Below are 20603 nucleotides of genomic sequence, written 5' to 3'. Positions count from 1 at the left end.
AATTTACAATACAATTGTAGCGCCACCCTATTTACAGGCCTAAGCACTTGCCTTGTATCAGAATTAAGCTATTTTGAGTTTATATCAATTTTAATATGGTGGGCAAGAGTTTTTGATCAATTCAATTCAGGTTTTAATAAAAGTTGTATTACTGTTTTCAGGTAAGTTTAACAAATAACTAGCTTGTTTAATGTAATACTCAGCACCGAACATATACTTATGGCACTTCAAAAAAAGAACATATACTTATGGAAGGAACTTAAGCTTGTTTTAAAGTTTGCTACATTATATTTAACTTTGTGATTTCACCGTTAGTCACAGTCTAACTTACTAACTACTTAATCAACATCTTTTTACTATAATTGATTTAATTTAATTAAATATAAGAGAGTAATTTTGTTTTTGAAAATATCATAAAAATAGTTTAAAAGAATATTCTTATTCGGATTGTCTAATAATTCTATGGTGGACCCATTTAAGAGGAGTATATAAGAAATTTGATTATTTTTTTATATGGCAATGATATGACCATTATTAATACAAGAATATAGTAGACCATTGACAAAACTGATCCATCTATAAACTATCTTATGTACTAAAGTTATTTGTAAAAAAAACCTTATTTACTCATAAGAAAACTGATTATTTTTTCAGTATATTTTATTTGCAATATAGTCCTTATGTACTAAAGTTATTTGTAAAAAAACCTTATTTACTCATAAACCATATTTTTCTTAATTCACTAGACACAAAGCCTTAATATAATTGTACAAAACTCTTGCTATGGATAAGGAGCATCCATATAGCACGAGTTTTGATATATACACACCTTCATCACTTTTCCACATTCATTTTCTATTTATTTCTTTTTCCTTAATCAATTAAATCATCTATCAAGTCTTTATTTTCTTTCTCATTTTTTTTTTATCTCTCTTCTTCCACCTCTCCACACCTGAAATGTTGAAGTGTGTTGAGGTGTGAAGGTATAATTATTGATATACCACCATGTGTAAGGAGAGAAAAACAACAGCATGTGAGCAATGTAAATTCCGAGGAGATAAGCAAAAGGTCATGAGACAGATTCACACCAAACAGTAGATAAACCAAAGGAAAGTAGAGAAAGGACAATTCTAGCAATGTAACAAGACACAACCGTCTCAGAGATCTGACACCAAAATTACCACATAATCTTTGCACAACACAATAAGATTGATTACAAAAAACACAATAAAGCACCAAAGAAAATTTTCTCAAAATAATACATATAGACTCAACATATAGGCGGAATTCAGGTCTAGCTGTAACAAACTCTGCTATACAAGTGTATCAATCAAACTTCAATGTATACAATCAATGCTGACGCAAGTGACACATATCTATGACCCTAAGCAGCAATTACCAAGGACCCCAAAAAAAACACAAACATTTAGTAATAATTTAATTTAACCAACAAAATAAGATCAAAAAGGAGATGGGTAATCGGTAACTAGTAATTACCATTTTGCAAAATGACCAAGATGAGGAAATTGAATCAAAATCTCCACAAGGGTGTTGTACAGGATTTGATTTTCTAAGGGTTGAAGAAGTGGTCACCACAATGGCATTTCCAACCTAATGGCTTGTAATTGGAGTACCTTGTACCTTGAAGAGAAGGGTAAGGCCAATTTTCCATGGAAGCAGTTTTTGAAAGATCTGGGGGCGGATTAACAGAGTTATGGGTGGGCAAGGTTGGCACTTGAACTGCCATGCATGGATGACACTCATTGCACTTGTTGTGGCAGCTTGGAGGCATTGAACCTAACCTATTTTTCTCCTCAAATAACAGCTCCTGCACAAAATTGACAAAAAAAGAACCTAATTAAGTACATGTTTAAAAATCTTCTAAACTGATTCCAAAGATAAAATTAACTGCATGTTTCAATACATGTCAATATTATACAAAAGCAACTTCTTTTATCTTTTATCTGTTGTGGCAGTTCACCGTAATTTTGCCCTCACTGAATTTTTATCGTATATCCAAACATGCATTGAATCTGGGGAGAGTGCTTGAAAACTATTCTATAATGGACATTGAAGCCAAAATCAGGAGAAAATTCTGTAAGTAGCTTTTAAGTTCTAAAATTAATTTTGATAAAAAAGAAGTAAATCCAAACACGGTTTTTTTAAGTGTCAGGATTGATATTATTCAAACATGCTATAGCCTATAAGTAATTTTTATTTTGATGAAAGAAAAGGTAATCCAAGAAGGTGGAAGGTGCAACAATGGCTTAAATTAAAGCTTACCCTGGGAGAAATTGCAGGCTTCGGCTGATTGGAGGTTGAAACTAGATAGGGAAGATGATTCAGCAGGATTATGAGAAACAAGGTTGTGAAGCACTGATGTGAGTTGAGTGAAGCCATGAATGAATATCATGTCACCCCTTGAAGTCATTCCTTCCCCATCTAAAAGAAGAAGCAAAAAGAGAAGGAGGCAAAATTTAATGTGTAAGTGAAGTCAGATCCGAATGCCAGACCTGTAGAAACTTTATGTAGCGAATTGTGTTTGTGCTGAAACAACACAGCTAAGAAAGATGGCTTTTTACTTAATTTTTTCTAGTGTTGAGTGCTTTTCTTGTCATGGCTTATAGCCTGAAGAAAGAGGAGATGAGAGGTACATAAATTGGAAGATGTGTTGGAAGGAAGTGAGAGAGAGAGAGAGAGAAAGTGGAGAGAGAGGGTGCAGTGCAGGCTAGTGCAGACTCTGCAGAAGAAAAAAGTGAAAGGAACGAGTCAAGAGGGTTAAGCAAATTGGGAGAATCCACATCAGTATCAAGGACCCCTTGCTCAGTGTTTTATATTAGTAGCTTCTTGAGGAGGCTGTGGTGAACTGGTGATTATTAGTAGTAGCTTTGGTGGAAAAACAAGTTTCTTTGTGTTCCTCTCAGAGGGTTAAAATTAGCATTTATTATGCTATCTAATTTTTCATGTACTACTCCCCAAGGGTTTATCATTTTGACTGTGTTCGACTAAGTGCATGCTCATGCTCATGCTCAGGTATACATTGAAAAATCACAGTGAATCAGGTGAATCAGGGTTGTGATGAATAGAAACAACTTCTCTTAACCCATAAACACGGTTAATTATGTAATTTTGCAGTGACTATTTATATGGCTGCTGGGCAAACTGAATGTGGTGTAACAATCTTGTTAGCTCCAAAGAGTGGATCGATTTTGGATTTTTCCCAAGAAATACGAATTCGTTTTCATAGAATTGAATGACTAAAAATGACATTGCTGACAAGTATTTATTACTTTCCTCTCATAATTCAATTGAACTCCTACGGAAGTGGCCCTATGATATCATTATAATAAGCATAATAATAACGAACCTTTCGACATGTAACATGACACCAAAGAACACAATTATGTTTGTGTACACCCAAATGTTGCAGACATCTAAAGTAAGATAGAATAGAAAATAGATATAGAGATGATATATAATGTAATGTATTAAAAAGAGAGATAGAGAGAAAAATTGAGAGTATATATGTGAGGTGTGTTGTAGATGTGAAATCGTGTTCACAATTACTTTAATGTAAAGCCAAACATGTGCACATAGTGGTGAATTTCTAAAATTGATCTAGCACAGTTGAAGAAAGCATTTCAAACCAAATAAGCTTAAAGGGCAAGTGTAACTATTCCTGTCACAGTTTCCTTTTCGAGGTTAAGTGATTCCTTTCGTAGTTCGCAGCGGCTTTCAATTAGTCAAAGCTGGCATTAGATTATTGACATTGCACAAAGAGGGTGAGAGGGATTGTGACTCTGTGAATGACCGGTCGTACGTCCCTTTTTTCCACTCAGAGGTCCAAAATTAAATTTATTAGCTTTTGATTATTTTTTTGGTCAATCTTTATTAGCTTTTGATGAATGAAAGTTTGATGACAGGATGAAAATACCATTATCGGAGTTAATTAAAGGTCTTTCACTGCAAAAAGACTGACAGTCACGCTTGCGTCTATATATTATGATGTACCTTTCAAATCTATGCTTGCTCTGAACTGTTTACTGTTGTTTATTTTTTTTTTATAAGCCATTGAAAAATATATTAAATAGAAGTACCCCTGGTACTTCATGTTGTAATATTGTGTAATTTAGAATTAGTCCTTCAGATTTTATAAGGTTTAGAGTTTTAGTCCTTTAGTTTGTGAGCTGAGCTGGTTTTAGTCCTTAGCTAATGATTAGCTATAAATGTTGTAATATGCACTGTGATTGTGCGATCAATGCTAATAAAGTTTTTCCCTCTGTTCATTCTTCTTCTGATCTGAATGTGTTTTTCTTGACTTTCTTTCTTCTCTTACAAATTGATTGTTCCTAACATAGCATTGATTGTGATAATCAATTACTTCAAGGTGATTTCTGAGACTGAAATCCAATACTTCAACCCAATACAAATAGAAAGAAAAAAATTACAGAAGCAAGAAGCAGTAGAGATACAGCAGATTAACCCCCAAACAACTTCTAATCTAAACCCGCTACCCCTAGGAGAAAGATAAAAGAAATTTGCCTCGTTAAAACCTTTCTAGAAAAAACCCCCTTGGGAAAACCTAGATAAGTAAACAATTTACTGTTGTTTACTTGTTTATATTTCAAAAACAGAACCATGGGTTTTACTGTTAAAAAATATGAAAACAGAAAATTACACTTCCTAATGCAGTTTTGCCTAAGTGCTAATAAATTATAGATGCTTGCTGTGGTATCTTAAGCCAGATTAAGGCGTGGTACCCATAATGATATAAATTAATAGAAAAATAAAACAATTTGAACTTAAAATAAAATGATGGATGAAGATTTGCAAGGTTCAACATAGGTGAGGCATGGAAAAAGAAGATCCTGACAAGAAAGGATCTTAGATGATCTCTCAAAGTTGAAAGTTAAACATAAAACCCTAGTTTTTCAAATCGTGCATTGAACAGTATAAACAAACTTAAATACAATATGTTATTAGTGATTTAGTTCATTGAGTCATTGAACTTAAATTCTTAAAATTGCAACAATACATCATCCATTTTTTTAAATAAAATAACAAAATTATAACTTAAAGTACTATACGAGGTACCACACCCGAAAAAAAATATTGGTACCACAAATTCACCTAAATTATAACTATTACTTTTTTTTTCATATTTTTTAACTGTAATTTATTTAACTGCCTTCCCCCTTCTCTGGCAACCTTCTCCATAGGGGCGGAGCAAGATTTTTACAAGGGGTGACCGAGATCTAACAGACAAAATCACAATAAAATTAAAATCATAATCGACATAAGTAAAAATTAATTAAGGGAAATGATTTTGGTTCAGCATAACTTTCTACCGTTTATGTGTATCTAAACATGGACTATATGACTTAGAAGAAAAAATATTTTTATACGAAACACAACATGTGAAAACCAATTGATATATAGCTAATATTTTTATACGAAGAATAAATATATAATTAATTTGACTACATGAGATAAGGTTTGTAATTTAAGTTCAACCTTAATTCACAACCTTAAAACACAAATAGGTTTATTGTAAATTTAAGTTCACAAACTTAATTCTACTAAACTTTAAAATGAATGGACTCTTACTTGAACACCCTTTTATATTCTTGAAAATTGATTTGCTATGTACAAATCCTTATCTTTGATAATGTGGTTTATTATTATGGTTCATGATAATTTATAGTCTTCATCGTTGCTTCCCTATCCTCTTTTTTTGTGTAAAGTCATTGGATTAATGCTACAAAGACAGTCAAACAGCACATACATCAAGTAGAGAAAAACAAACCTCATATATGCTGATATGCAACACTACTAGAATATAATATTACAATACATACCATACCAGCTCACAAACTAACAAATTAGAAACAAATAATAAAGGTTAGTTCGATGTGTTCGTGTTCAAGCCTCGAACAGATTATTTTTCTTCAATGGATTTAAGGCATATTTACTCGGGTAACTGAGCTATACAACAATCTAACCAAGAAACATTTTCAATATCAAGGTATATTTAAGTCATTTGACTTGGATACAGAAAAACGGAAGAGAAATAAAAAAACGTGTGAATACTGAGCCTTTATAACGATAACATAAGCATGTAGAAAGAAAATTGATTATGAGTTACTTGAAAAAAAGCACTAGCACAACTAACCACCAGTAAGTTCCTGAAATCTATAACGAGAGAGTTCAGCATATTCTAAACATCTTATTTTGGGTTGAGTAATTTCTTCTCACCTGTACTCACAGCAAACTTTGAGGCACTCTGGATAAAACTTGTGATTATTATTTGTGCTGAAAAAATTCAGGGTAACATGACTTTGTGTGTTGATTGATGATTCAGTGTACACAGCAGTAAGAAAGAATACTTTGCACACCACCCTGAAAAATTAGGATGTTCCTCTCAGTTTAACCCAAGCTTCAAATTTGACGGACCTCCTGTTTTACCTCATCTGACGCTGAGTTAGAAACCTCTAACGTATTGTGTTCCTCACTAGTTTCTCGCTTGCTTTCCCATAGCTTTCCAGCCTTCGCAATTGCAAGAATAAGATCAAGTTGTTTTTGCTGTTGTTCCTACACAATCAAGGAAACTCAAACTATATGATCAAAATATTCTGAGGATACTTCAGAAAGAAAGGTGATCAAGAAAATTTTAACTTAGATCTTAAGCCCAAAGTATGAGTTTCAACTGGACCCATGATCAACGTAGCACTAGTTTTCACATTCAAAATATAAAAAATATGGCACATCATTGTACTAAGATTTTGCACTTGCAGTGAAGGATTTAGCAGTTGTTTGTGTGACACTATCAGTGGATCAAAATTAAAACATCCCTAATGCACGCTAAAGATAAAAAGGTGAGTGGAACAAAATAACAGACAGTAAATAATCCTGCCTTCAAACTCCACTAATAAGCACCTATCATTTTATTTCTAAATAGTTCCTCCTATGTTGGGCAGGGATTAAATAACACAGGAGGATGATTACCTGCATTGCTAGTAAAACCTGTTGCATTTCACCAAGCTCCTTCTCCAAAATGTCTGATTGCACTGCTAATGCTCTTGCAGCCTCAGAATTCTTCTGCGCCAGAGCTGCAGTCTTCAAGAAATGAACACATAATTAGATATATTTTTCATCAGATTCTTTTGTTCATTACATTACATAGACTCAATATATTAAACTTCAATTAGAAGCAATCAGCTAGTGTATGAGTGTATGACAAATAAATATTAAAAATAATTTAAATATCAAAAAAATTAACATAAAACTATTTAGCAATACATTTTTACTTAAGAAATGTCAAGGTGCAAAATTTAACAAATTTAAGTGTTTTTTGCTGTCCCGTGCTGTAAACATCAAATAGATTGTTGAGTCTCCACCAAAACTTCCATGGTTTGGCTCTAACATCCTTGTCTGGGTTTTCTCTCTTGCCGTTGGACTCAGATTGGCCTTGTTATTTTAGCCCTATTCCTGCCAGGTCTGCTGTGCTCTCACCCCTGATGGCATAACCCTTATTTGGCTCCCATTTCCACTGTTTGGTGCTGTTTGGCAGTATTCCTGAGTGGGATTGTTGCATTCCTGCTTTGAGTTGGTAACGATTACATATTTCCATAACCTCTCCCTTAACCGGGAAAACAGGAACGTTCAGTTCTGTGGTCTTGGCTCTTCAACTCTCAGAACTGCGACTCTTTCTGATTCTAACTACCTTTGTTGGACTGCTGCCATTCAACCCTAGTTTAAGAGCCACAGGGATATTTCTGAGTAATTCAGTAAGCAACGTGTTGATTTTCCAACTGTGACAGAGCCACATGGAAGTGAAATAATGCTCATTGCTTAGTAGTGTGACCTGTACACAATCTCTGTGGCCGTAAATCAGTATAGTCTAAAGGAACCAAAGAGCTCACCTAAGTCAGTGAGGAGAGGCATTAAAAGGGTTCAGGGCCTCTTCCTGGTTGAGACACTACTGCACTACAGTTACCTTCAGTGAGACACTCAGTTGCCTTCAGTGCATAAGCCTTATTGAATTTAGTCGGTAGTAAATTTTAACAGTTAACTGATGACAGACGTGTAAAAACCCTAAAGACTTGTATCTGATTTTATAAACATGATGCTAATGGATCAAATCAAAATTTTAACAAAATAATTAGTTGAATGACTTTCAACAGCTTAGGGTATTGTAAACATTTGTTGATGAACATTTTTAAGACGAAGTCTTCTTTGGGGATACTAAATAAGAATTGACAAGCGGGTATTAGCAAGACCAGTTGGTGTTAGAGAAGCAACTATAAATATCTGAAACCAAGGCAAAGTAAGAAGCAAAGGGATACTGAAGATCCAGAGCTGGATTCCAATGAGATAGAAATTAGAAAATAATGGTGAAGAAGGAGGAGATGAAAGCGATGAAAGGTGGATATATAAACACAGTCACAGACACCTAGCCAACAACTTAAGCTTTCGAGAAACGTGATGTTTAACATGGTACCAAAGCGTATATAAAAAAAAAGGATAGAAATTCAATCCTAGCCACTCTCATTCTGAATGAATTCCCAACAGAAGTTAAAATAGGCAATGTGCAATTCACTTCCATATTGAACAGTTTGATACAATTTGCTTACAGATTGAAAGAGCTAAACAGGTTCAAACGTCTTATCCTATCGTTCTGATATTGTTCTGTGAATGAAACCAAACAGGTTCTAACTTCTTATCCTACATGACCTTCTCCATTTGCTATTCTAAAAGCTACTCTAATTTCCTCCTACAAACTCTTAAATTCAGTCAACAGCTATATTCCACACATGAATTGTGAAATCATAAAACAATACTAGTTTTGCAGTAATTACCTCAGCTATGGGGTCCTTCAAAGACTGACGAGTGACCCGAAACCTAATCCCCAATTTCTCAAGCTGCCTCGACAGAACCCTAACAACATTCGTTGAGCTTCTCAAATCCTCCTCCAATTTCCCAATCCTCTGAAGCAAATTCACCTCCGACCCAGCAAACCCGCCCGTCACAACCGTCTCCCTCCACTGCCGCCTCCGAATCACCGCCCCAGTGAGAACCCCAACCGCCAACATCAAAACACCCCAAACAGAAGCTCTGCTTCCAATAACCGCCAATAGCTCCTTCTTCCATGCCGCAATCACCGCAACACCTGCCGACACAACAACCGAAGATAGCAGGCACGTGAGTTCGAGTAAAGAGAGAAATGAGTCAAAACTGGAATCGCCGGCGACGGAAGGTTCGGATCGGCGGCGGAGGGAGTCGGCATGGGTCGTGAAGGAGCTGAACCTGTGCGGCGGTGTGGAGTATTTGACGGTGTTGTTGAGATGCAGAGGGGGTAAGGGGATGATGGAGAGGGAGAGGTTGTTGCAGATTCTGTTTGTGGTGAAGAGTGAATGTGGAACGAAAGGGTGGTGAGAAGTGAAAGTGAGTAACATTGTAACGTTGAAAATTGAAAGTGTTAGCGTGTTATGTAGGGAGCTTGTGAATTGGGTGGAAGCAACGGTGATCGGAGAATCGATATCATGCTACGGTTTTGACGATGGTTCATATGCATTGATGAGAAGAAGGTTTTGAATCTATTGATTATCTATTTCTTTTTCATTTATAGAAGCATCATTTTTTAATGTTAAGTTTGTTTGGATTTTAGTTAACCTTTTAACTACACATGTTGAAAAGTCAGATTTTGCTTTTCCAAGATTAAAATGTGGAAATACTATGGAAAGACAAATTTTTACATGTTATTTTGTGAGAGGGGTTATAATACAATGTTGTTTCTCTATCACCTAATGAATGAATGTTAAGTGAGGTTCTTTATTATTGTAATTTCAGGGGTCATTTGACCCTTTAAGCCTAAATAAAATCATAAGTCCACTAAACGTGATAGCATTATCTTCATGGGTGATTTAGACAATTTTAGTTTTAAATAAAGTTTAAATATTTTTATTGAATAACTGAAAGAAGGACAAAACTACGCTAAGTCAACATAACAGTGCCAGTACAAAACAAGAAGCGAATTTAACTCAGTATGCAGTAGAGACCTTATATGGAGATCAAACTGGTAATGCAGTTAGCTTGTCAGTGCACACATTAGCTTCCCTTTAAACATGGAATGAAACATTAGGCTGAGTAGAATATCAACAATAACCATTAAAAAATGTTTTTTGTACATTGGAAAGATAAATTACACCCACTAGGGATTGATCCCTAACATTCCTCTCTCAACCAATATGTCATCTAACTCTTACCATTTAAGCTATCATTCAGAGACTTTAATTTTTAAATAAAAAAAATCAAATTAAACCTTCATTAAGATTTTGTTTTCCTCTTAACTAAAAGAACATGATTTTGTATTTGTTTAAATCTAATCCTAATTTTTTTAACACTAATCCCTCTTCAATCTTCATCACCTTCAACTTCATCTTCATTCCTGAACATTGTGATTTTTCTATGGCTACAACAACACCACCGGGACAACACATTTGATTCATAATCATGCAATCACTTCCAATTTAGAACCAACTGTTTTTGATTCTGAGTCAAACGAGAACTGATGCCAATAACAACGATCAAACCCCCACCACCACCACCAATGGCAACATGGTTTGAAACTTGAAGAAATGGTTCGGAGCTGGAGAATACCCTGATTGAGACTCAAAATTATGAAAATTCATATCAAAACCTAGATTGTGAAGGGCTTGGCTCGTTTGAGCATATCCATGATAGCAAGGTTGGAGAAGAGGTTGTGTTGGGCTCAACTTTTGCGATGGTCCTTGCCTTGCTCAATGGAGGTCATGGTCGCATGGGAGGTTGTAAGCGGCAGAAGGAAAGGTCATAGGTGGTCCAAGGGTTACTGTAGATTGGGGTTTCTAGGTTGATTTCGCTGTTTTATGGGATTGATTTAATTCAGTTGCTTTCTTCAAACTCCAATTTCAATTCCGACGATGATCCTTGAAGAATCTCTGCCTAAGTTTGCTTATCCCTTGTATAAAACGTAAAATAGGTGGGAGCTTTGCGAACCCAGACAATGAGTGTTTCAGGTGGGTGCAACTTGCAAAGCATAGGGTTGGGAGTGAAAGGGGAAAAAAGAGAAGGATGTGATTGATGATATTAGACTGGTGGTGGTTGATGATGATGGATATGGAGAATGGGGGTGGGGTTCTTTGATGAAAAAGATGAACATAAATAAAGTTATGAAACAATTTGAATATCATAAACAAACAAACATTTTCTGAATAATTGTTTTTTTAACATAAACATAAATTCATAACACAAATAGTTAACGGATCATATTTCAGATTTTAAAAATCATAATAATAAGGAACTCCACTTACACTATGACATTCATTAATTAGGTGATAGAGAAACAACATTGAAACCCTCTCTCACAAAACAACATGTAAAAGTTTGTTTAATGGAAAGGAAAAAATGAAATGAATGAATTTTAATGGAAAGGAAAAAATGAAATGAATGTGTTTAAAATAATTAAGTTAAGATTGTGTTTGTTTCATAATTCAATGGAACGGAATGTCAATGGAGTCTCAAATCTCTTTCATGTTCTGCCCATTAGAATATACAATTTAGGATTCCTAAGCATCAAGGGTAGTTTGGAATGTTAAATCTAAAAGACACTTTTGGTAATGTAGATCTATCTATTTTTTACAGAATGGAGTTAATAATGTACTTTTACACAAAAAAAACCAAGTGGTTGTTTGTTCTATCAGAAAATAAACTTTATATTTAATAAACTAAAAAATCTATAAAAAAAAAAACTAAAAAATCTTTTAACCGCCTTTTGACGTTTAAGATAACGTGTGGCATGAAATTATGGAATGTAAGTGTAAAATAATTCATATTACAATGCAAGAAAATAAAATTCATATAAATTAGGTAAAATTAAGCTGGATAAATAGTTTGAAAAAATGAATTTTTGTTTCAAAATGATATAAAAAAGTAAGTATTAATAGATGAATGTTTTTATTGAATAGAGTGAAACTAGTTCCAGAGATTAAATTACTAAAGTAAACATAAAACTATAGGTATACTATGAAATGGTGCTGGGGCGGAGCCAGAAATTTCAGGAGGGGGACTACGATTTAAATGAGTATAATTTGTAAGAAAATTTTAAGCCCCTTTATTGAAGGCTAAATCTTAAAGGAACTTTTTACAAACACTTAATGTGCATAATTTTTATCACCTTTTTCCTAAGCAAAACACAAACACCACAAATTTAATCTCATATATCATCAGACCAATTAAGCAACCAAAAAAGAATTGAACCGATAAATTCGAGTTTGAACTTATGAAAATTTGAATATGTATAAAAATTCATACATGAGAAAGTGAAGAGCAATGAAGTTTATTATTTAGCTATTGTATAGGTAGAAAACTAGGAGATATCTAGGGAACTTATCACCACCAAAAAAACTTACTTCACTTCTTCACAGAGACCTCCAAAAATCATCTCCTTCATCCCATAGCATCATATCACAAAACTCATCCTCCATGAAATGTTTCTTCCACCTTCCCACCAATGTCCTAGTCCTTACACTAAGCAGCACCTCTACTTCATCATCTTCCATTTCCCTTCTTTCCATTACCTTTGAACCACCAACAGATCACAATAATAACAACTATTCACTGCCACCATCATCAACTTTCCTGCATCCCCAAAACCTTCACCACCGTGACAATCTCCTTCAAGTGTGACATTTATAGCTCTTCTTTCTCTTTGATTCATCCTCTCTCACAAGTCACAACTTCTCATGTAAAATTTCTAGCTCTGCTTTCTCTCTGATTCCTCTGCTCCACTCTCTCATAGTCAAGCTTTTCATTTTTTTCACTGATTAGCTGTAAAATTTCTTTCTCTAGGTGTTGAATATGCAAAGTACAACATAGGCAAAATACAACTCACACCATAGGACTAACTAAAGTCCCACATCGTTAATAAAAAAGAAAAAATGAAGTTGTCAAAACTCAAGTCCCATATAGGCAAAACACAACCCACAACAAGGATGAACACCTCGTTAATAAAACTTAATGTTTCATTTGAGTCAGGGGTGACTAAATGAAGTCCCACATAGATAAAATACAACCCACAACATAGAAAGTCAAGTCCCACATTGTTAATAGAAAAAAAAGGAACATCAGGAGAGAAATTCCAATAACGCAGGGGTGACTAAGCAGGGGGGAGTCACCCCTGTGCCTCCGCCACTGTGGTGTAACGTTCCCGTATGATAGCTTAAGTGGTAGGAGCTCGGGGAAATATGAGTTGGGTAGGGGAGATCCGGGATCAATTCTTGACGGATGCAATTTATCTTTCCGATGTAAAAAAAAAAATGGTGTAACAATATGGGTAAATTGTAAAATACTAGCATCTAACTCTTTTTTTTATCTGATTCAAAAGTACGGATGAAGTTAATTGTTGTAAACCCATTTTTTATGGTTAAAACCCCGGTTTTACTTAATTGAAAAATACACAAACATGATGATGCATCATGCATGTTAATCCTCTTATTTTTAAGTGAATCCATAAAAACACAAGGCTAAACAAACACAGACATTGAATTTCTATCGTATTTGATTGAGATTAGTATGTAGATATGAGGGAATTTGATTAAGATTAGTATCCAGACAGGAGGGAAAGAAGAGGATATTGTAAAATAACATCTAATCGAAAAGTATATGAAGTTACTAGTTCTTTTCTAATCGAAAAGTATATGAAGTTACTTTTCATAAACCCAAATTTATGATTAAAAACTCAGTTTTACTTTTTTTCTAACATGCTGATACAGGTTATGATGCATGTTAATCCACTTATTTTTAACTGAAACCATAAAACGGGGCTAAACAAACACACAACAAATTTTTATCATATTTGATCAAGATTAGCATGAAGGTTGGGAGAGACCAAAAGTTATGTGAAAAATTCACATAAACTCTCTTTAACTAATACCACGTGAGCGGGTGACTAAGAAAAATTGGACCACATAAGCATTATGACGTCACTAGTTCTTATTTTAAATAAAAATTATTTGAGACTAAAGCTATGGAAAAAAATTATGAACCAATTTAGATGAAACCATATGTCACGACCTAAAATATACTAAGGGCCCGTTTGGTGCGACGTATAGTATAAGGCCTGATAGTATAAGACCTGATAGTATTAGGCCTGATAGTATAAGCCCTGATAACATTCTTATACTATCCAGCGTTTGGCCATACTCTGTATAATTTACAATATCATTTAAATTAATGCAATTTTATGTTTAGTAAAATATTGAATAATGATATAATAAAAATCAAATATGGAGGTGATTATAACGGTGGTGGCGGTGGTGATGGAAGTGGTGGTAGGTTGGTGGTGGTGGTGGCAATGGTGGTAGATTGGTGTTGGTGGCGGTGGTGGTGACAGTGGAGATAAGTTGGTGGTGGTGGTGGCAGCGATGGTGGTTGTGGTGGTGGCGATGATAGGGTGGTGATGGTGGTGGTAAGGCGGTGGCGGCTGCGGTAGGTGGCGGCTATGGTGGAGGGTGGACGCAATGGTGGTGGTGGTGGTGATAGGGTGGTGGTTGTGGTGTCGGTGGTGACGGTAGGGCGGTGGCGGTAGGGCGGTGGTGGCGGCGGTGGCAGCGATGGTGGTTGTGGTGTTGGCGACGATAGTGTGGTGGTGGTGATAAGGCGGTGGCGGCTGCAGTAACGCGGCGACGACAGTGGAGGGTGGAGGCAATGGTGGTGGTGGTGGCGATAGGGTGGCGGTTGTGGTGTCGGTGGTGGCGACATTATGGTGGTGGTGGCGATAGGGTGGTGGTTGTGGTGTCGGTGGTGGTGGCGGTAACACCGGTGGTGGCGGCGGAGGTGGTGGCAGCGATGGTGGTTGTGGTGTTGGCGACGATAGGGTGGCGGTGGCGGCTGCAGTAGCGTGGCGGCAACGGTGGAGGGTGGAGGCAATGGTGATAGTGGTGGCGATAGGGTGGTGGTTGTGGTGTTGGTGGCGGCAATAGGGTGGTGGTGGCGATTATGGTGGTGGTGGCGATATGGTGGTGGTTGTGGTGGCGGTAGGGCGGTGGTGGTGGTGGTGACGGTTGGGCGGCGGTGGTTATCGGGTGGTGGCGGCAACACCCGGTGGTGGTGCCAATGGTGGTGTAAGTTGGCAGCAATGGAGGGTGGTAGTGATGGTGACTTATACGTCACAACCTTATCATGTCTTATCCATCACTCACATGATGGATTAAATAATACGCCATTTTAACGTATAAGGGGACTTTGATGGATAAGCTTATACAATACAATGTCATCACCAAACAATGGATAAACTCATAATGTATTGTATAAGCTTATACTATCATGCCTAATACGGCGTGCCAAACGAGCCCTAACCCTAAAAATAAATGTTTTAAACACTCTCCTAAACAAAATAAGAGGAGGGTTATTTCCCTTTCCTCCCTTCTTCCTCCTCCTCCCACCCACCACCCTTTCTCCCCATCATTGTTTCTGACAAACCACTGTAACAACCTCCCCCCTCCCCTCTCCCAAAACGAAAGTGTGTGTCTGTATTAAACCCTCATGTGCTTTTATATAAGAGGGTTTTATCCCAATATTATATTTAAGTTTTATCATCCTTCGGTTGGCTTGATCCTAATACTTGCCAAAGGTCATAGAAATGAACTCTCAGGTCATCGCAAACATTATCATGTTGTAATTATCTCCCATAGGGGACTTGAACTTTAAGATCCAAGAGTTGGTTAATAAGCATTAAGCAGAGGAAGAAAGGGAGGGAGAAAGCTAAAGTATAAGCATTTCTAAGGGAGACTCCTCCTAGCCTAGTCCCTATCTTAAGGGAGAAAGCTAAGGCATAAGCATTTCTAAGGCGATTATGTATCTAAACACCAGACATTAATCATCATGTGTTGGTGGCTCTAAACAGGGAAAGAGACCAGACAAGTTTAATGCAGTTTATATTCTTTTGTCACTGTAATGTAAAGTATAAAGACTGACCTTGCAACAATACAGTCACATAATGACTATCTCCCAAGATCTAAGTAAGAAAAATGGACAAAAAAATATATTCTTAGTCACAGAGTACATAATTGAGATGAAGATTAGCATCACTAAAAGCTCGCCAGAATAAGTTATTTACTCCAGGATGCACCCATCACCAAATCTTCAACACCATTCCATAAGAACTTCTAGTAGTAAGGCATGTAACGCGCTGGCCTTCTAAACCTAGGAACCTTCCTGCAATTAGTTCAACAGAAAACGAAAAGAAACCACAAAACATCAATAAAACAGCTAGGCATAACATACGTGAATTAAACAAAAGCGGCATGCAGCATACCCATAAGGGGAGTAGAAGTATGGAGAAGGAGCATATGGCCTCCTGAAACCATATGCCATGTAAGGATCATAGCGCCTAGGACGATATTGCTTCATTCCAGGAACATTGGTCCTCTTAGGCAGAACCTGGAATCATAAATTAATCAATATCATTAAAAACTACTATTTTAGTATAATGATTTCATGGCTCTTTTGAACCCAAGGGTTGTATGAATTACGCGAACAGTAGCAATTGAAATAACATACCTTCAGTTGACGGCCATGCAGTTCAGATTCATTCAACCGGAGAGCCTCTTGAACAGCTTCAGCTTCCACAAATTCCACATAAGCAAAACCTTTAGGCTGGCCAAACTTGTCTGTCAGGATAGTGACCCTGTTAACTGTACCACATGATTGAAAGTGTTGCTGCACTTCTTCAGGTGTGCATGCATAATCAACCTGTAAAAGACAAATCAATTTCAAAGGATTTTGACACCAATAGTGAGCAACATATGAAGTTAATTCAGGGGTGCTCACATTTAATCCAGTTATAATGAAAAAAAACTAGAATTCATAATTACACCTTATAGATCACATAAATATATTCAGGACTCTTGTCCCGGTTTATATTATGCTACCATCTTACCCCAAATATAGAAGCTTATTACTAACATATTTACGATATATTTCACGGGGAATTGCATAAATTACTCAACTCTCATAAAACTCCAGGGTGTATCCCTCAATTTTAAAATCAAATTATACTTTTATCCCTAAAGAAAGGAGCCAAAAAGAGATAGACCTCTGAATGTACCACAATTCACAACATAACCATTCTCCTCTCTAAATCACAACATGAATCTGCATTTTTCAAACTCCTTGCACGTCAGAGGAATTCTGACTTCGTAAACCACAAAAGGCAATCATCATATGACATCCCAAACACAAAACCAAACTAAGCTACACACTCCTTGAAAAGTTAACTTAGCAAAGACTTAATGATAATAGATTATAGTCATATTACAGGCTTTTGCTCAAACTACAGAAACATTCTCACACATTCTACAAATTGGTTTCCTCCTGAAAGCAATTTAAAACATGGCCAACCTTATCCGGTCTACAAGTTTCCCCAAGAATGAGCAAGATTGCAATACCTATATCCTATGAAATTTATTAATCTAATGCATCACCAACAGATAATGAATAAGTGGAACATGAATAAATGTGTCCAAATTCAAACTGTTTTAGTAAAACTTGCAGTATCAGAATTTTGTAAGAAGTGATAGCAGAGGGGGGAAAAGAAAAAAAGAATGTATATAATCATTCACTTGCAACTTCATGTTCAGTGAAATGACTTGGAATAAGAAATCAAAACCCTGAACCAAAAGATATTGGGTAGTTTAATTCATAGAGAAGAGAACAGTTATGAGATCAACAATTAAGACCATAGGGAAGCAGCACCTGCATACCCTTTGGCATGTTGGTCAAATGACACACATCAGACGCACCTCAGACCTCATTGCAATCAACAAAAGGGCTATATGACTAAGATTGCATGCCCAACACTTACAGAATGTTATTCCAAAAGAACCACAAGCTGTCTCCTCCGGTGGTGAAGTTGAAGCATCTTTAACACATTCTAACTCCAGGTGTACCACTTCCTGCCACTCCCATGAGATGCCATACACATATTCCCCCAACATGTTCTTATTTTTCCCTTTTCTTTTTTTCATATTTTTCAATTTTCTCTCAACTTCATTCTATTTTTTCCTTCTGTAAATGTTTTTGACTTTTTTTTCCATTTCTTTTTTCTTTTCTTTTCAGAAACATACGAGTTTTTCTCCTCAATCTTTTTTCACTTTTTATTCCTTTCTGTGATATCTTTTTAAATTTCATAAGCACAGAACACATTCATTCTGTTCCCCTTCTAGTTCAACTCTAAATAACACCAATTACAATGGCACATCCACATAAAGGAGATAGAGAGGGGGAGAAATAGGCTTTCATACATTGCCAACAAAAACGGACCGACCATCTGTCTCCTCCTTGTTTGCTTGTGAAGCAGCTGCAGCAGCCGGATCTGCAAAAGATATTCAATGAACAAGTTATTATCAATAATAATGGTGATTACGATGATGCCGGGTTTGAGTCTCATGGATGAAAAAAATCCACACTCCGAGAGCTAGCCCCACCTAGATGTGGGTGTCTCCGGCTCAAATAACCTGGCTTGGTCCTAGAAACATCATACATGCCCAAGGGTCTCAGAAAACTTTGATTTGTTGATTTCGATGAAAACGCCAACAAGCAATTCGAGGCAAGGTTGTTAGTTGTTACCTAAGCTCTCATTGATTTAGATTTTTCCAATAACCATTAAAGTTGAGCTTAATTGAGAATTTGACTTTTAGCTAAGCTTATATGAAACAACAGAAACGTAAAAGACTTTGCAGAAAAAAACAAGGTAGCTCGTGATGATGATAAGCGTGCTCTCAAGTGTGGCCAAAACGTTGAGAAAGTCAAAGACAATAACAACGTAGAATTCCAGCAAACTCATAAACATTTGAACATGGATGATAATTGAATTGATGATTAGAGGATTATGCAAACCTTGAACGGTGCCAATCTCCTTCTCGACTTTAGCTTGCATCTCACGAAGAGCGGCGGCTTCTTCTTCCATTTCCTTCAAGCGGCGCTTCATTTCGTCGAGCTCCTTGACGGCGGCGGCGTCATCGTCGGCGGCGGACATGTCGACGTCTGCTTCCATTTCTCCGACGTCGGGGATTTCTCCTCCGTACACCTCGTGCTCTTCCTCGTCCATATTCTTCTGATTCTGCTCAACAAGACCTTTCCTCCTCTCTGTAAATTACAAGTGCGAATTGTGAATTGTAATGCAGATTAGGTTACCTCCTTCTTCTAATTTATGTGGGTTACGAAACTGCAACTATTTGGTGGATCGAATGGCCCAAATCTCTTTGTGCTCAATGACACATTTTATATTTGTATGTTCTTTTTGAAATGATATTTGTATGTTGACCCACTTGAAAAAATTGTGTAGCACCATGTTAATTGGTTAAATTAACGTATGGTCAATGAAAATAAAATTCAAATGATTTTTTTTGGGAATTGAGGAAAATTACATCTACTAAAAAAAAAAGTATGTGAATAGGTCGGCGAGGAAGCAAGACAATTAAAACCTTTAACATCATATAAATACGGAGGATATCTAGAGCATCTGATATCATTATGTTTATAAAATTTGTTGAGCGAGTTAAGAAAGAGTATGTTTCAAAATCTCAATAAAATTTTCATCGCCTAATGAGATTGATAATCTTCATAAAAAGGGAGCTGTTGATTCCGTGGACGATGTTTGGTGATGGAGTGTATATGAAAGCTTATTACTTATACCTCAACTTTTACGCAGGGCTATAAGGTGGCATTTGGGATTTGGTACGGGATTGTTGTGGTTGGGTGATTAGGGGCTTTGCGGTTAACCTTTGATTGTGTAACTCTTTTAGAGTTGAGCTGTGGGTAGTTTTAAAATGCATGAGATTGGTACATGAAAAAGACCTATGAGTTGAAAGGTTGAGATGGATTCAAAAGTTGTTATGGATTTAATTACGGTTAGATCACCTATATATTATTATTGTGCAGATCTGATAAATGATATTTCTAATTTGGCATCTCAAAATTTGAGAGTTTCGTTCCATTGTATCTATATAGAAGTTAATAGATGTGTTGATGCACTTCGATAACCATGAAAGTCATACGGTTCTTCTTCGGCGCATTCACTAGCTCAAAGAAATACGACTCATAGATAACATGCATAAAGTTCTTCCCTCACGCAATCAAGAGTCCAATTTTCAGGGCCTGAATCTCAACCAAAAGGGGATCTCCTCCAAGGATACCTACATAAAATCCACTGAGCCAGACACCCAACAAATCATGAATAAGACCTCATGCAACGAAGGCTACTACTATATACACCATCAACGACACAATTTTTTTTTTTAAATACAACTAGTAGACACGATCCCTCAAAGCAAACCCGTGGCCCTCTTGAGCACTAAAGCAATAAGAATAGTTACAATATTTCTGTTGAATCCACTCACAAATATACGCCACCGTCCACTGCTTGTCCCCTAAAAATAATCTCGTTCCTCCATCTTCAAAAACCCATAAAACCGCTGCACACATAGTTGATTTCTCCCCTCTAGCTTAGATTTAACTGTAACCATTAGACTAAAGGCTTAATTGCAGTTTTGCTCCTTTATCTT

At 36.4% G+C, this 20603-nt stretch overlaps 3 protein-coding genes across 3 annotated transcripts; all 3 read right to left on the bottom strand.

The window, feature by feature from the left end:
• Positions 1–1166: 1166 nt before the first annotated feature.
• Positions 1167–2827, bottom strand: LOC130716226 (EPIDERMAL PATTERNING FACTOR-like protein 1). Its single transcript, XM_057566432.1, has 2 exons — positions 2284–2827; positions 1167–1828 (listed from the first exon to the last, which is right to left on the bottom strand). The coding sequence occupies exons 1-2, from the start codon at positions 2398–2400 to the stop codon at positions 1571–1573; spliced, it is 375 nt and encodes a 124-aa protein (XP_057422415.1). The 5' UTR covers positions 2401–2827; the 3' UTR covers positions 1167–1570.
• A 3171-nt stretch (positions 2828–5998) lies between these two features.
• Positions 5999–9596, bottom strand: LOC130714650 (uncharacterized). The gene is made up of 3 exons (XM_057564571.1): positions 8859–9596; positions 7006–7116; positions 5999–6591 (listed from the first exon to the last, which is right to left on the bottom strand). The coding sequence occupies exons 1-3, from the start codon at positions 9453–9455 to the stop codon at positions 6439–6441; spliced, it is 861 nt and encodes a 286-aa protein (XP_057420554.1). The 5' UTR covers positions 9456–9596; the 3' UTR covers positions 5999–6438.
• A 6363-nt stretch (positions 9597–15959) lies between these two features.
• LOC130714281 (polyadenylate-binding protein 2-like) lies at positions 15960–19292 on the bottom strand. The gene is made up of 5 exons (XM_057564185.1): positions 18937–19292; positions 18342–18412; positions 16600–16791; positions 16355–16479; positions 15960–16254 (listed from the first exon to the last, which is right to left on the bottom strand). The coding sequence occupies exons 1-5, from the start codon at positions 19145–19147 to the stop codon at positions 16206–16208; spliced, it is 648 nt and encodes a 215-aa protein (XP_057420168.1). The 5' UTR covers positions 19148–19292; the 3' UTR covers positions 15960–16205.
• Between the last annotated feature and the right edge of the window lie 1311 nt (positions 19293–20603).

This window comes from Lotus japonicus, chromosome 4, assembly GCF_012489685.1.
Source record: "Lotus japonicus ecotype B-129 chromosome 4, LjGifu_v1.2".
Classification (NCBI taxonomy): domain Eukaryota; kingdom Viridiplantae; phylum Streptophyta; class Magnoliopsida; order Fabales; family Fabaceae; genus Lotus; species Lotus japonicus.
Note: the sequence above shows the minus strand (reverse complement) of the source record. Positions and strands in the feature narration are given on the sequence as shown.

Coding starts and splice junctions, on each gene's coding strand:
- LOC130716226 (XM_057566432.1), bottom strand. CDS start 2,400: ATGGCTTCACTCAACTCACATCAGTGCTTCACAACCTTGTTTCTCATA. Junction 1,829..2,283: donor AGCCTGCAATTTCTCCCAGG/GTAAGCTTTAAT, acceptor AATTTTGTGCAG/GAGCTGTTATTTGAGGAGAA.
- LOC130714650 (XM_057564571.1), bottom strand. CDS start 9,455: ATGTTACTCACTTTCACTTCTCACCACCCTTTCGTTCCACATTCACTC. Junction 7,117..8,858: donor TGAAGGACCCCATAGCTGAG/GTAATTACTGCA, acceptor CATTTCTTGAAG/ACTGCAGCTCTGGCGCAGAA. Junction 6,592..7,005: donor AGGTTTTACTAGCAATGCAG/GTAATCATCCTC, acceptor TTGATTGTGTAG/GAACAACAGCAAAAACAACT.
- LOC130714281 (XM_057564185.1), bottom strand. CDS start 19,147: ATGGACGAGGAAGAGCACGAGGTGTACGGAGGAGAAATCCCCGACGTC. Junction 18,413..18,936: donor GGAGATTGGCACCGTTCAAG/GTTTGCATAATC, acceptor TATCTTTTGCAG/ATCCGGCTGCTGCAGCTGCT. Junction 16,480..16,599: donor TGCATGGCCGTCAACTGAAG/GTATGTTATTTC, acceptor TTATGATTCCAG/GTTCTGCCTAAGAGGACCAA.